The following is a 16,596-nucleotide window of genomic DNA, read 5'->3' on the forward strand; positions in this document are numbered from 1 at the left end:
ATCCCAGCAGTGTAGTTTGCTTGGATGGTATAGTTACTCAATTTGATCCTATTTCTGTGTTTTTAACCTCGATATTTAATCATGTTACATGAAAATATGATGTCTACAGGCACGTAGCAAGCCATTTATTTCAGTACGGAAGATTGCAAAGCTTTATATTTAGGTAGTTTTGAGTGTTGGTTGAGCTGTGATAGCAAATATCATACGTAAAGTTTGGTAGCTATGGTAGCTACAATGGTTTATTATTTATGATAATAAAAACACACAGTTGATTTATTTGAATTCGTAAACAATAAACGATGACTTTGCCTTTGGTAGAGAAATCTGAAAATTTTCTTACGTAACAAAAAAACCCTTATTTCACCTACTTACCCAAGTACACAGCAAATGCCTGTATGTATTACTTATGTAACGAAATTCCGTTGGTATCCTCAAAACAGTTTCGGCCCATAAGTGTTTTCAGGCTGCATGCCACACAGAGATTACATCTTCCTTGCTGTAACTCGCGTTTGATGGTGTAAACCTACACGTGTTATTTGTCATCATTCTCTTGATGGTCAATTAATGTATTTATAACAGGTATAATTAGTAGTAACACCACTCAGGTTACACAACAAAGGTTCCCATTTGGCATTTCTCCTGTCTGGAGTAAATACTCAACATTATAAATTAAGGTCTGTATTGTAAATGTATTGTATGTTATGTAATATGTGCATGTAAGTGATGCAAGCGGGTTTATCAGCTGAGTTACAAAAACAAACATCGATCAAAGGATTAACCGATAACACACTGATTGATTAATTGCTTTTGTCAAAAGGTAGTGTGTGTAGATGACTACACCCTGTCGTAAAGTGCGATTGTAAAAACAACATCCTCCCTTCAAAGAATTAACCACCCTTGCGTTGATCGATTGATTGCTCATTATTGGTTAACTAAATTACTTAGAATAGCGGACATCATACAGTTAGTTGCCAGGTGTGCTATCTTGGGTGACCAATGAGAGGTTTATCAGGTTTTCACCAACGAAAAACGTGGAACGATGTGTTACTTTTTCGCAAATTAGACAGTTGTGTAAGACACGCGACACAGAGCAGGATTATTTACCAGCTGCAGATGAATGGAATACGATTTCTTTTACGTGGATATTGATACATTCCTGAACAAGGTAGTAGCCTGACATTGTTGCTATAAAATTAGTCTGTTTTACATTCATTATTTGCATTTTGTTTAAATTTATTTTTTGTAGCATTCAGCAGAATCGATATGACAGAAAACACACACTTGATCGCGTATGTGTGAAATAGGATCCACATTGGCAATCTATACAATGTATAAATGTTGCTGTTATGTTAGAAATTTACTATGAGTATAAGCAGACCATGTGTTCTTTTATTAATTTTCAAAATCATACAAATATGACAATAAACTAATTAGGGTTATGAGACAAAATATAGAGACGTACATTGGCTTCGGCAGATGATTAATCTTCAAAGTGTTTAATTTGTTTTCATAATGCGTTTGTAATGAAGTTGATCTGTCTATAATTAAACTATCAGTTGCACATACGGACTGCGCAGCAGAAGTCACGAACCAGTCACGAATTCTGGGATATCATCCGGGTACTCACTGGAGAAAAACAATAACAAAAGTTTACACCAGTCCACGGAAATTGCTCCGCATCAGTGCCCCTTTTAATTTGGGGGCTTTTAGTTATTTTTGTGAGTCCTCTAATAATTATGGTAGGTTTTGTTAATAATTCTAGCATATGTCAATTTATAAATATTATTTGGGATGTGGAACGGGAGGAACTCTTACACTGGGAGTCCATATACATTTGTACTTTCATAGCTTAAAACACAAACACTACTCTTTAAGAACGGTTGACAAATATGCTGCGTTTGTAAACGTGTATAGGCTGAATTTCGCCTTTGAAAAATTTCTCGTAGATTTGGCATTATCACTCTCTCCCACAAAATATCTGTTTCAAGACGTCCGCAATACAGATCCCATTTAAATATTTGGGGCCATTATATCTTGTGATGAAATCTGACATGTGAAATTAGATTCCTACACCATTCCCAGTAAGGTGAAGTCGTCAACGCAAACTCCGTCCCAACGCATGTCGGCAGCGACATACTAAAGGGGATCGCTCTGTTCGCAAGCCCACATATGTCGGAGGAGTTAAGGAGAGCTCTGTTACAGGGCTATCGCTGTGAGGGGCTTTCGCTGTGGGGAGTACCATTAGTGCTCCAGACAGTGTATATGATATCGGGTTACAGTAGGAAAACAATGTGAGGAGTTCAATAAGGTAGTCGGAATATAATAAACCGCAGGGGAAGAATATATAGACCACGCGAGATCGCGCTCTTGTAAGTGACTTTGTAAGTGACCGTAGACATCACCAAGTGGCAGTTCAAGCGATTTCCGAAATGCCTAGAATTGACAACGATATCAAGTTAGATTTCAAGGATGTCCTTGTACGACCAAAGCGCAGCACAATCCGGAGCCGTGCCGATGTAAGTACCCATGCGAGGCTAATTATATTGGAAAATGACAAATGTGATGTTGTCGCGCGAATTTTAGTAAATCATTTAGTTGAAACTTTTCCACATCCCTTCACACTCACAGAGTCTGGTTTTGGTTTTACTTTTAATTTGCCTGCATGCTTGCCATAAAATTTAATTGACCCCACTGAATTAACTACCCCACCTTTGTATCGTCAGTGGTGGAAACTAGTAAGGGAAAGCAGTGGAACGACATCATTCTTGTCTGACATGTTTCTTCATCTTTAATAAATGCGTTAAATATAAAACTGAACAGCATAAATAAGAAAGACTTGATAAAATGTTATTTTTATCAATTTTATTCAATTGTAGATTGGCTCTACATTAAGAGCAGATTGGCATCCATAATACCATGATGTGGCGTAGACTGAGCCCAGTAGAAATATATTGTGCTGGGATGCAACGTCACAGTAGGAATTGTTCCAAAGTTAGTCATTTTACAGAATTTTACAATGCACTGACTGACTATTTGTTTGTCAAGTTTTCTATCTGAAATATCTTCGGTAATTAATTTTGACAGTACAACACATTATTTTGCATCATTAAATTAATTGTGGATCCTTCGACATTAGAGGTTATGGACCGGCGCCCAGTCCCTTTGTCCGTCATGGTCGAGGGAGCGGGCGCTCACCAATTTGCAGTTTAGTTTCGTAATTAGACAGTTGGCGAGAAACATTATTCGCTCCACATCAGTGCCCCTTTGATGTCATCAGATCAGAAATAGAAATCAGCAGTCAGGTTTGTTTGGTAACATTTATTCCACTTGTAAATGATTTTAATCCAAAGCTAGATTAACAGTAGGACAGTTGTAAAGGTTTAATGACATCATAAAGCAAATTTTCTTAAAAACTGTCCAAAATTTGTGGAAGTAATGTAGTATTTTACAAGTAGCCCCATATATAAGTTCTTCATAAATCACCTCTTGCCATGCGGAACAAATGGCCCAATCTGAGGTGCTGCTGTCTTCCTGTACAGAGTCATTAATGTTAATATTTCCTTGTATGAAAACAGCTTCTAATATTTCAGATTTGGAACCTTAAACCAACATGCATATACTGTTTGACATGAATTCACAAAAGGGCGGGTCATATGGTGCACTTGGTGTCGACTGTGTGTCATCACAGCTGGAGGTTTCTTGTATAAGTCATCATTGTTATACTGGCATGGTACTTGTTGACAAGACATCATGAATATGGAAGTTGCCTTTTACATTGTTGTAGGGGAAATCATATTTACTATTAATGCATCATTATGCGCAAATCCCTTTAGCGTTTACTTTTCACAATCCGTCTCTTTATGTCATAAATAAATAAATTTCAGTGTTTATGTTTGGACTTACATTTGCAAATCTTTCAAGATTTAAAGAATTCAACAAAACTCAAGCTGTGGTGTAGTGATGAGTTCCACACTGATATATTGCTGGGACATCTGGTTAAGCCTGATCTATATATACTTATGTAGAATTAGTGCTGGCACACATCTCCAGCTGTGATGACATACAGTCCAGGCCATGTGCGCCATGTGTTACGATAATTAATGTAATTAGTCAATGAATGTTGGTATCATGTTCCTAACTTGAAAAGTGTGAACCTGTGTTTACACAATGAGTAATTAAAGATGCAAACAGTTCTGAAAAGATTATGTTGTTTTGTTGATCAACCCAGCCAAAGTAGCAATATGTTTACCTCCTCAAGATGCACTTATTTCACTTCCTTTCTTTCTAAGTACATAAGAGATGATAATATATTAATTTGATTTCAAAACATCTAGATATCTTTGTGTTCGTTTTTTCATAGCTTATTAGGGCTATGCAACAGTTATTCACCAGTCGTCTGATTCATCATCAGGCCATGAGGGAAATAAATGTTGGGTCCATGCAGCCCTGAACTGAGTTATATTACTGAAGTGATTGAGCACTAGACAGTGAGAATGTTGGTTTGTTTGTTTAAAGACTAATGTGCACTATAATGATTTCATCTTGGTTACTTGGAATGAGACATTACTCACTCACTCACTCACACAGTATCTGTTAAAGCATGTTTTCATTGTTATGATAAAGGTCCTTGCTGAGACAGATGAAGGGCATCCAAGCACTACAGATGTCATTGTAGGCAAGCTTGATGACATGAGATGTGGGCCAGGGTGTTTGCTCACTACTGAACTGGGTTATCTGCTATCTGCGTAATGTAGACAAAGTGAATTGAAACTCAGTGAACAATACTGAAAGAGCAATAAAACCTATGTTGATATTTATATATCATTGAGAACACAGACTTGCCAAAGCTCCACATACCGCATTAGAAAATTTTGTTCACTAGCAATGCGACTTGGATACAAATAGATGTTGAAAAAAGCTTGCCACATACTGTCATAGGGAGTGATGTAATTAATACAGTCTAAGTAAACTTCGTCTCTGTGTATTTCGTTACACACTCCACCACTGAGTGTAACAAAACCTAGTAGACAGTCGCATCAGGTAACCTTTGAGCAATCAATGACAGTCCAATCAAATGCGAGATGGTTAAATAGATTTAACCAATCAGACAACGGCTACTATTTAGGGATTGGAGGGACTTTCAAAATATTCAGGTCACCGACACAGATCTCTCCACAAACAAAAATCAGCATATAACACAATTATTTGACCTGCAGTATATAGGGTTTGGGTTTTCTGTGGACATGGTTACCATGAGTTAATATTTCCGCACGACAACATCCTTGAATATTGCCAAAAACACTATTTTCAGCGACTGTTTACTCACAGTTGTCATGGCAGTAGGTACACCGTGTGCATCACCTGGAAGTGAGTGTACGCTAAATAGCATTCGGAATTGTTCGGGTACGAACCTTTTCAAGATAAAAAGTTCATGAGGGATGTGCGAATGTGCACTTTCGCAATTTGGTAAGCTGTGCTCTGATTGGTCAATCTCAAAGGTTACCTGATGCGACCTCCTGTAAGGTTTTGTTAGACTCAGTGGTGGAATGTAACGAAAAGTACTGAGGATAAGTTTACTTAGACTGGTAATTAATAGTGTTTGTTGTTAAACGCAAAACTCAGCAATACTCCAGATTTATGGAGTTGGTCAGTAAATAATCTAATTGGTTAATAGTGATGGATGATGTCATCATGTGTCATGACATACTGATTGTCATGCAACATTGTTATGTTTTCTCCGCTTAAAATTACATGATAGGGTAGTGAACATCTCACAAAGTTAATCTAATTCCTGTATATATAAGTTTATTGTAGTGCTAAGATGATTTTGTGGAAGGGAGTGCTTGTATAACCAGGACATGAATTGAATTAACATAGTTTTAAATGTAGATGTCTGAGTACAAACAGTAAGCGTCTAGTTTGAAATGTAAACAAACACCTTGTTTTGCAAGCATCCTCATTTATCATGTTTATGATTAAATGCCTTAGATTGAAATATCATAGTGTTTTTCCATTTTGATGTGAATAAGATGATTAGCAATATGGTGGCTAAAACATACAGTTTTACTGAATCTACGCTCCCAGTCCCACAATCACCATGCCTGTCACAATATGGCTGAAGTATTGCAAATGTTACAAAAACTATTAACTCGCTCACTCACCACACCTGTCATGATATGGCTGAAATATGGCCGATGTTATGATAACTATTAACTCACTCACTGACCATGCCCACACAATCACTGTAATTATTTGTCATACCTAACACATCAATGTTTTCTGATTGGCTAAGTGCTCTTCTATTATTTTCAATGTGTCGTCTGCAAAACCGAGTGATGGCGACAGAAAGTTTTGTCTCATATTCCAGTAAATAAATTTTGAGAAAACATTCAAGTGTAGTACGTGTCAATATTAAGAAGGGGAATTACACTGCAGCGACTTTACTTTACTATGACAATAGATGCAGGAAAACAGCAAGATTTGAATCATTTGATTCACACAGGCTGGCTGATGTGTATCATCTGATTCAAACAGATCAAAATTAACATTGAGGTGTTCAGTAAGATAAATACATTGTTCACTGGTCCCACTGGGCCTATGGGTTGATATTCATGTTGACACACCCTCGATGTTTGTTCGTTTGTCTGGACGATGAAACTCCCCAAACTTGCAGCTAGATCACATGGCTAAAACTTGAAAGCCCTGACCAAAACTTACCTGCCCACAATAAATACTAATTTGCTTAGTGTAATAAGATTGAAAGTGGAAAAATGTTGAAAAACCAAATAATAACTTCATATACAGACTCCCATAAACATGTAATACACATGAAATGCATATTCATTAACCAGAACAAGCACAAGTACTGTTGGCCACAAAACTGAATAACATGAAGAAATGTGTTTGTACGATTTCTTTTACTTACATATTAAATGAAACAAAATATAAAATACATGAAACGTGAAACGTTACTGCTACATATATTACGAGAGTGCATTAGGTAAGCAACCCACAACTCACCTGGCTTTCTTACACTCTTAAGGTATGGTTCTCGCACTATCAACCACTTGATCACACATTGATGTTGTTATGTTACCATGGTTACAGGTTGACCTCACTCGGTCATTCATCTTCCGCAACTCCAACCTTACCTACACAGGTATTCCTGTCATGGCTGCCAACATGGACACAGTTGGTACCTTTGAGATGGCCAAGGCATTTGCAAAGGTAATACCAGAAGCGTTCACTCATTCACTAAAAAGTGACAAGTAATTTTCCCCTAAAACCTGGAAATTTGAAAGTAAATCCCAAATCCAGTGTACGCTAACATCCTAATCAGGTTCCTTACTCACTGAGGATTCAAATGTATTTTTTTAAGTATCTACGTAATGGGTTGCTCAAAGGAATATTGATTACTGAACGCTTAACAACATATAGTGTGAATGATAATATAAGTATTCTCAAGGGGGATAACTCTTGAGCCCAGATAAGTCTACAAGCTATCTCTCCCAGTGTAAGACTATTGTTGTATTTCAGCACCAAATGTTCACAACCATACACAAACACTACTCAGTCGCAGCGTGGAAGGAGTTTGTGGAAAACAACACAGACACACTTGAGGTCAGTGAGTTTCAACCAAATGCATCTTTGGTTCATCACATAAGGTTCTCAATTTTCTTTTGCTGTCATGGCAAAGATGAGTATTTCTTGTTTGACTATTAAGTGTTGTTCCAATTGAGATGTATGTGTTTCTTTGAAAAGTAAAGGTTTATGTAAGTAATGTTGTTTTCATGACAAGTATTTGCTATATGCATGCAGTATGACGTCAACAACGTGTTTATCTACAGCATATTGCCGTCAGCGCTGGCATTGCAGAAGGGGATATGCAGAAGCTGAGTGACATTCTGGAGCTGGCGCCACAGATCAAGTTTATCTGTCTTGATGTTGCTAACGGTTACTCAGAACACTTTGTACAGTTTGTCAGGGATGTCCGTAAGAAGTTCCCTAAAAAGACGATCATGGTAAGATGTTATGTACTATCCCAAGTTTCCATTGTCAGCTTGTCATTTTAAAGAGGGAGGATGGGAGTTTTCAGTCATTTGATTGGGTAACACAGGTGAGAACTCTCACCAAGCACATGTATGAATGTACTGGGAGCTAACTTGCTTACATTACCTCTCTTATCTCTACTGTCTGAATAATATACTTAGTGAAAGTTTGTGACCACATGGCTCTGGGAGGTTGTATATGTAGGTAGGCTTAAGGTGTTTGTTAAGAGATGAACAGACAGACCTACTGATTTCTATACCAGGCAGGTAGAGTGAGTCATGTCGTTACAGGCAGGTAATGTGAGTCATGTTGTTGCTGTCAGGAAATGTGAGTCATGTTGTTGCAGGGAGGTAATGTGAGTCTTGTTGCAGGCAAGTTATGTGAGTCATATTGCTGGCAGGTAATGCCAGCCATGTTGTTGCTGATAGGTAATGCAAGCCATTTTGTTGCTGGCAGGTAATGTGAGTCATGTTGTTTGCAGGGAGGTAATGTGAGTCATGTTTGCATATAGGTAATGTGAGTCATGTTGTTGCAGGCAGGTAACGTGGTCACAGGTGAGATGGTGGAGGAGCTGATCTTGTCGGGGGCGGACATCATCAAGGTGGGAATCGGCCCGGGCTCTGTGTGCACCACCAGGAAGAAGACGGGGGTCGGCTACCCACAGCTCAGTGCCGTCATGGAATGTGCGGATGCAGCACATGGCCTGGGTGGACACATAATATCTGTGAGTTTCAGCACACTTGAAAATTCTTCTCAGGATTTGTTCTTGTTTTATATTATATTTGATTAAATACACTGAACTTTTTTAACCCCAATGAAACCTGGCAGTTACTTCCAAGTATATTGGCTAAAGGAATGTTCTATGTGAAGGGTGGCATTGATTGACATTTCAGGCCCCCCTAAGTAATTGAAGGAATTACAGCAAATTTGAAGGAATTGCATCTCAAATGTAAACAAACGCAGCCCACTCGCGAAACAATTGCAGCGATATCGGTAGTTTAGCGGTAATAACAGAAACACATCGGCTCTATCGGAAGCAATGTCGGTAATACTGGAAACACGATCGGCCATCTTCGGAGATTTTTCGGTCGCGAGCGGAAACTCACGCAGCAAAACATGGCGTCGTTGGAAGAAGCACCCGTCTCGGTGAGATTTGTTTTTAGTTCCTACTATTACATTTTCATACTTATCCATCTTTGACCACCCGTGTTGAATGCGTTTAGGTATGAGGTGTTGTCGGGGCAATAGCTTATGTTTTTAGGAAAAGATAGTCACTCTAGGAGAGCGTCACAAGTCATGCCCCTGTAGTTTGTTTACATCTGAACATCGAGGTCATGCCGATGATTACGAACGTGCGCCAGATATAACATCATTTTTTTTGTAAAATGTGTTTAAATTTGTCAATTGCACTTGGTAGCAAGAAAAATTATGGCTCATAAACTTCTTCATGGCGCACGTTCATGATGTTCGTAATCATCGGCACAACTTCGATGTTCAGATGTAAACAATCTCCAGGGGCATGACTTGTGACACTCTTCTGCAGTGACAATCTTTTCCTAAAAACATAAGCTATTGCCCCGACAACACCTCATACCTAAACGCATTCAACACGGGTGGTCAAAGATGGATAAGTATGAAAATGTAATAGTAGGAACTAAAAACAAATCTCACCGAGACGGGTGCTTCTTCCAACGACGCCATGTTTTGCTGCGTGAGTTTCCGCTCGCGACCGAAAAATCTCCGAAGATGGCCGATCGTGTTTCCAGTATTACCGACATTGCTTCCGATAGGGCCGATGTGTTTCTGTTATTACCGCTAAACTACCGATATTGCTGCAATTGTTTCGCGAGTGGGCTGCGTTTGTTTACATTTGAGATGCAATTCCTTCAAATTTGCTGTAATTCCTTCAATTACTTAGGGGGGCCTGCATTTTGTAAAAATAAATTTAACTAAGTGACTAGTATGGCATATGGTACATCAAATAAGTTTAATTTAAGTCTTAATTATGCATTTTATAGATCAGTGGTAAAAACATTGTTGAATACAGAAAATTATGTATTGGTATGTAATGTTGTCTCTCTCACTTACTCACTCATCTCTATAGGATGGAGGGTGCACATGTCCTGGTGATGTGGCGAAGGCATTTGGTGCTGGGGCGGACTATGTGATGCTGGGTGGCATGTTGGCTGGACACAACGAGTCTGGAGGGGAAATGATTGAGAAAAATGGCAAGAAGATTAAACTGTTCTATGGAATGAGCTCAGCCACTGCTATGAAGAAACATTCTGGAGGGGTCGCAGAATACAGGTAGGAATCTGAATGTGGTTTCTCTTTGAAATACTTTTTTCTTCATCAATGAACATCAATTACACGAATTGCAATTCTATCCACAAGTGCAGGCTGTGGTTTTCAGAGGATTCTAAAGCAAGTGCTTAAGTCATTGTTATTATTCCAGGGCATCTGAAGGAAAGACGGTTGAGATTGAGTACCGAGGAGAGGTGGAAGCTACAATTCAGGACATCTTGGGGGGCATCAGATCCACCTGCACATACGTGGGGGCCTCCAAGCTGAAGGAGCTGAGCCGCAGGACAACATTTATACGCTGTACACAACAGCTGAATGAAGTGTTCACAGCCTTCACCACACAACACTAACTGCTTTTGAAAGTATCTGCTTAGAGTTATCTCTCCTTGAGAACATGGCAAATGGTGGTCTAGTGCTGCTAACGGGTCATTTTGGGCTGAAATTATTCATTTTTGTATAATGAATAGATATATTATATTAATGTGTATGCTTATACAAGTGAATATATTTTGCATCTTTAAAATCTACAGTTAAATGCAAGGTCAGATCACCGAGATGTGCTTGTTGAAAGTTACCTCCCTTGACCGTTCTCACTCCAGTGATGATTTCTCATGTGTCATAGATATACACTTCTGTATGGGGAGTGAAGGTATTTTTGATGATTTTTTAAAGAATCCGCTTGTTTGTATGAAGACGTTTGTGTTTGTGTAAGGGAAATGTTAATCCATGAATTTGCATACATAGAGTATTATTGTATGAACAATATTGTGGAAACTAGGAAAGAAATCTTGCAGGCTATTACGTAAGTAATATGGTCTGAACAAGCCATATCCATTGTTATCAAGGTGAATTGGCCGTGTCCATTGTTAGCAAGGTACTTTGGCCTGAATAAGCTGTATCCATTGTTAGCAAGGTAATATGGTCTAAACAAACAGTATGCATTGTTACCGAGGTAACATGGTCTGAACAAACAGTATGCATTATTATTGTTTTCATCCTTCTGTCTCATTCGTTTTCCATCCATGATACGCACAAGCAAAATAGGTTGTGAGTTGATCCCAGGAAACTCTAAATCATTATATGTATTATAATAACAGAACTCCTTTTGCCATCAGTCATTTTGCAAAAGTTTTTTTCCTTTATATTTTGTGTATTCAAATTTTTATATTAAAGGACTGCTGAAATTTAATTCAAACAGAATATTTTACAAAAAGTCAATGGCTAGTGTGCTATGCTACACCTATGGGTGTTTAGGGTTAAACCTATGGGTGTTTAGGGTTAAACCTATGGGTGTTTAGGGTTAAACCTATGGGTGTTTAGGGTTAAACCTATGGGTGTTTAGGTTAAACCTGTGGATATTTAGGGTTAAGATACATCATTAGCATCTTATGCTTACTGGATTGAATGTTCGGGCTGGGAACTTTGATGTTGGCATATCTGTGTATCCAGACAATATGCATAGTGCTTGTTATATGAACAGAGAAGACTGATGCTCCCTTACACAGAATTAAGTGATAGTTAGACCCAGGTAGTGCTTACCAGTCCACTACTCTTTAGTCTGATGTGACACATGACCCTGGACCTATGTTTACCTCAGTCCATTCATACAGCACAATGATGGTAATAAAATCTCTTTGAAGTAAGAGAAAGTCTTTCCACTAAGTCTGTTATAGGAAAATGGAGGTAACATCAGTGCTGATCATTCATGAGAAGTAAAGGACGACTCGACAGGAAGGAGTGAATACGTGTTTATTGTTCAACTCTCAGTAACATCCCAGCTTTATGCTGTTAGGCAAGATTGATCCAGTCAATGGTCCACATTTAATACAATTGAGGTACGATGTGTCAACCAAGCCAACAAGTCATCTATATCATTTCCATGGTAACAAGGGGTTGTTGCCTATTTTATGGTCCTAGACACAGACAATTAAGTCATTTTCTGATTAAATGATTTACACAGCTGAAAATGACAATATTTCTGTGCACTAATTTCTGATTTTTTTTTACATTTTTTGTACTAAATTAAAAAAGAAACATGACTAATGAAGTGTTGTACTTGTTGAAGTAGACGTATGGGCATCCCAACTAGTAGTGGGTCTGTTGGGTAGTGTCACCTGTATTACAACTGGGTCTGTTGGGTAGTGTCACCTGTATTACAACTGGGTCTGTGTTGGGTAGTGTTACTTGTATTACTACTGGATCTGTGTTGGGTAGTGTTATCTGTCAGTCTAAGTAAACTTAGTCTCTGAGTCACCACTGGGTCTAACAAAACCTAGAAGACGGTCGCGTCAGGTAACCTTTGAGCGACCAATGACCGTCCAACCAAACGCGAGACGGTTAAATGGATTTAACCAATCAGACAACGGCTACTATTTAGGGATCGGAGGGACTTTCAAAATATTCAGGTCACTGACACAGATCTCTCTACAAACAAAACTCAGCATATAACACAATTATTTGACCTGCAGTATATACGCTTTGGGGCTACTGTTGACGTGGTTACCATGAGTTAATATTTCCGCACGACAACATCCTTGAATATTGCCAAAAACACCATTTTCAGTGACTGTTTACTTTATGTTGTCATGGTTGTACGCATGCTGTGTGCATCACACGGAAGCGAGCATACGCTAAATAGCATTCGGAATCGTTCGGGTACGAACCTTTTCGAGATAAAAAGTTCAAATGGTATGTGCAAATGTCCACTTTCGCAATTTGGTAAGCTGTGTTCTGATTGGTCAATCTCAAAGGTTACCTGACGCAACCTCCCATAAGGTTTTGTTAGACTCAGTAGTGGAGTGTAACGAAAAGTTTACTTAGACTGTGTTATCTTTATTACAACTGGGTCTGTTGGGTAGTGTTACTTGTATTACACCTGGATCTGTTGGGTAGTGTTACTTGTATTACAACTGGGTCTGTTGGGTAGTGTCACCTGTATTACACCTGGATCTGTTGGGTAGTGTTACTTGTATTACAACTGGGTCTGTTGGGTAGTGTTACTTGTATTACACCTGGATCTGTTGGGTAGTGTTACTTGTATTACAACTGGGTCTGTTGGGTAGTGTTACCTGTATTACACCTGGATCTGTTGGGTAGTGTTACTTGTATTACACTTGGATCTGTTGGGTAGTGTTACTTGTATTACAACTGGGTCTGTTGGGTAGTGTTACCTGTATTACACCTGGATCTGTTGGGTAGTGTTACTTGTATTACACTTGGATCTGTTGGGTAGTGTTACTTGTATTACAACTGGGTCTGTGTTGGGTAGTGTTACCTGTATTACACCTGAGCTTGTTGTGTAGTATTACCTGTATCACCTGTATTGTCTCGGTGTCAGTTTTGTTGTGGGCTCTACAACTGCTGCTGTGTAACATTTTGTTTTTATGTTCATGACATTACGTGTGAAGGCTTGCCATTTTGGAATTATTTAGATCTTCTATAAGCAATATACAAAGTGATATATAACAATTGTTTGGTGGAATCTTCAGAACTGAAAGGAAATGGACTTTTTGTCCTCTCATTTCTCGGTATTGAGAATATAATCTGAAACATGATGTTCCTCATAATTAAAGAAGTTGACACCCATCAATTCTCACCTTTACTTGTTTCTTGTTTACCATTTACTAGAATACAAGAACGTTAGTTCCTCTAGTGCTTACTGTCTTGGTTAGGTCAAGCATGGTAACATGCTGTGGAAGTTGTTAAAGGTACACAGAGTAAAGACGTGTGACCTATGGTGTCTTGTGATATCTCAACATGACATGCCTTCAACAACAAACACTGCTAGAACAATACTGTGTAATATATATATTCATTGCAAATGATGGACTTTGTGAAATCTGCTGTGTAGATTCATCAAACATTTTGAATTTGCTCTTAGTCTTATAGATAAAGTAAAGGCACACATTCTCTATTTGGCCATGGTAGATTTTTGTCCCCATAAAGTAATAGCACTTGTCCTCTATGAGGAAGCACAGTTTAACTTTAATGTTGAAGATTTGGGGATAACCTCTTTTTTGTGTGTACATTTGAGTTGTCACGTTTTTAAGTGAGCATGCAGAAAGATTAACTTTGCACCTCCTGCAGGAATGTGGTGTATGAAGACACACAGGTCTTATCTCGAGTCCTCTTCATTGTCATAGTTAGAGAGTAATTCTGTGGGGAAATATTTTCTTTGATATCTAACTTCAATTCTAAATGATTGGCACTCAATTCTAAATGATTGGCACTCAATTCTAAATGATTTGTACTCAATTCTAAATGATTGGCACTCAATTCTAAATGATTGGCACTCAATTCTAAATGATTTGTTGCTTACCCAAGTAAGCCATTTTGATATGATTCATAGAATGTTTGATAGTGATTCATAAAAACATTTTAATTATCTAGACAGATTTGTACAATCATATCTGCATTAAGCAGAGATAATTTCTTGCGATAATGGAGAGGTCTGTGTTGGTTGCATTCATTGCTTATGGGGTATAACACAATATTGTTACTGCAAGTGATTGTCTTGCATATTTTACTCTAATCTGAGATTCTGTTGTAAATTACAAAAGTATTTCTAACGTATACTGAAGAATGTTTTCTTACTGACACAGATCACCAATGATAGTCATCATGAAGAGACAATAGTATCATTGACTCCTGTTTGTGGAGTTAGTCAACAGTATTGAGTATGTGAATCAAAATTCAGACATTTTGCTCAGAACAAATCGCAGCAGGACATTTTATCAAGAATGGACACTGTTCTATATCTCTGCAAAATTTGAAAAATATCTCAAGATATGTTTTGGACGGTCTACTTGAAAATGAACCAGTCTGAAAGAATAGAATGTTTTACTGTAAAGATAGTCGTCGTGGACTTCGTTGTGTTCCTGGTGTGTGGAATGTTCCAAGTGATTCATCCTCAGATATTCTGTCCTGTATACTACACTATCATGAACATCTCATATCAGTTAACCAGGACATTTGTCTGAAGCTATCCAGCCAATCATAGGCTGCCATGGTGAGGAGAGACCAGCAGTCTGGCCAGTCAAATTACAGCTTCCAGCTGTTAGTAGTGATAATGTTGTTAATCAGAAGCGTGAAGTGTGAATATAGTACCTTGAATGTCAGTGGAAGGATGTTCCCACAACCAACATGTTACTGGTTTGTTATGAGAGTGATATTGTTTTGTATATTGGATTCGTATTAAACCAAAATGCTGCTGAGTTGTTTCTTGTTGGTCTCTTCTTCATGACTGGCAAACAACGTGCAGCAGGTGTCTGTCGGCGCTGTGACCAGATCAACTATTGTTTGATTAAGTACCAGTGTCAGTATTATCAAGATATTTTGAAAATATATGATAGTCAACTATTTTACCAAACTGAAGGTTTAACGACACTAAGAAGGTTGAAAGCATTCCTTTGTCAACCCAATGAATATTGAATACATGTACATTTAAGGTCATGGAAACACTAGCATTTCTCAATATTTTGTTTGATTCGAACGTGGTAAAAAGCATTGTTTCAAAACAATTCACTTTCACCAAAGCCAATTTCCTTCATTGTCAACTTCCATCAAACCTGTTTGAAACCTATGAATGGAGGGATCGGGTTCTGGCTGCTAATCCAACTAGGAAGCCTGTAGATGAGAGTCTTGATCAGTGGATTTTAACAAGATGCTCTTACTGCAGTTCGTCATCACCAAAATCTAGAACATAAGACTACCGCATCTCATTTCCTTCAAAAAGAAAAAACCCACAATTTCATATCATATTGATTTTATTAACTCATCAACTGTCAAAAATATAATATAACACTGTATGAAACTATCGCAATAATGTAAGTATCTATTCACAAGCTTTGAAAAAGCCCCCTTCAAATAGTATCAATGCAGGTGGACCACACCATCTCCCCTTGACCAACCCTGTGCCACCATTTTTCTCAGGAACAACATAATGGTTGGCAGTGTGTGTATTTCTCAGCAGGAGCATGTGTCTCTAAACCTGCAGTTCTTATGATTTCCTTTCCTGTCTTAGGAAATTAAGCAAAAAAGTTACATGTTACTGAATTATTTCCTTCATGTGTTAAAAAGGTAATGAGCAATTTCAAGTGAGCATTGACTTTTTCAAGTCTGAACAAGTGACTTGGAAACATTTTGTGAAGATCAATGGAAAACCATCGACAGAACTGAACCAGGGTCATCAGCATGATGGGCAAATGCTTTAACCACTTGGCTACCTCATCTACTGTTTTCACA

At 38.2% G+C, this 16,596-nt stretch overlaps 1 protein-coding gene across 2 annotated transcripts; it reads left to right on the plus strand.

Annotated features, from left to right (window-relative positions):
* The first annotated feature begins 2,255 nt into the window (after nt 1–2,255).
* LOC137258498 (GMP reductase 2-like) lies at nt 2,256–15,566 on the plus strand. 2 transcript variants are annotated; one of them, XR_010954631.1, is made up of 8 exons: nt 2,256–2,516; nt 7,108–7,227; nt 7,537–7,620; nt 7,848–8,021; nt 8,585–8,773; nt 10,154–10,356; nt 10,505–11,608; nt 11,652–15,566. XR_010954631.1 is itself a non-coding variant. In XM_067796192.1 (7 exons), exons 1-7 carry the CDS (start codon nt 2,430–2,432, stop codon nt 10,701–10,703), a joined length of 1,056 nt encoding a protein of 351 aa, XP_067652293.1. In that variant the 5' UTR covers nt 2,325–2,429; the 3' UTR covers nt 10,704–15,566. The 2 variants fall into 2 exon arrangements, 1 of the variants encoding a protein (XP_067652293.1); XM_067796192.1 differs by having other exon boundaries at nt 2,325–2,516; nt 10,505–15,566.
* Nucleotides 15,567–16,596: the final 1,030 nt, after the last annotated feature.

The sequence above is a fragment of the Haliotis asinina genome, chromosome 12, assembly GCF_037392515.1.
Source record: "Haliotis asinina isolate JCU_RB_2024 chromosome 12, JCU_Hal_asi_v2, whole genome shotgun sequence".
Taxonomy (NCBI): domain Eukaryota; kingdom Metazoa; phylum Mollusca; class Gastropoda; order Lepetellida; family Haliotidae; genus Haliotis; species Haliotis asinina.

Bases quoted from the DNA above. Each gene is read 5' to 3' on its own strand.
- LOC137258498 (XM_067796192.1), top strand. From the start codon at position 2,430: ATGCCTAGAATTGACAACGATATCAAGTTAGATTTCAAGGATGTCCTT. The intron at 7,621-7,847 runs GTCAGTGAGTTT...GTTTATCTACAG, and splicing joins ACAACACAGACACACTTGAG to CATATTGCCGTCAGCGCTGG. The intron at 8,774-10,153 runs GTGAGTTTCAGC...TCATCTCTATAG, and splicing joins TGGGTGGACACATAATATCT to GATGGAGGGTGCACATGTCC.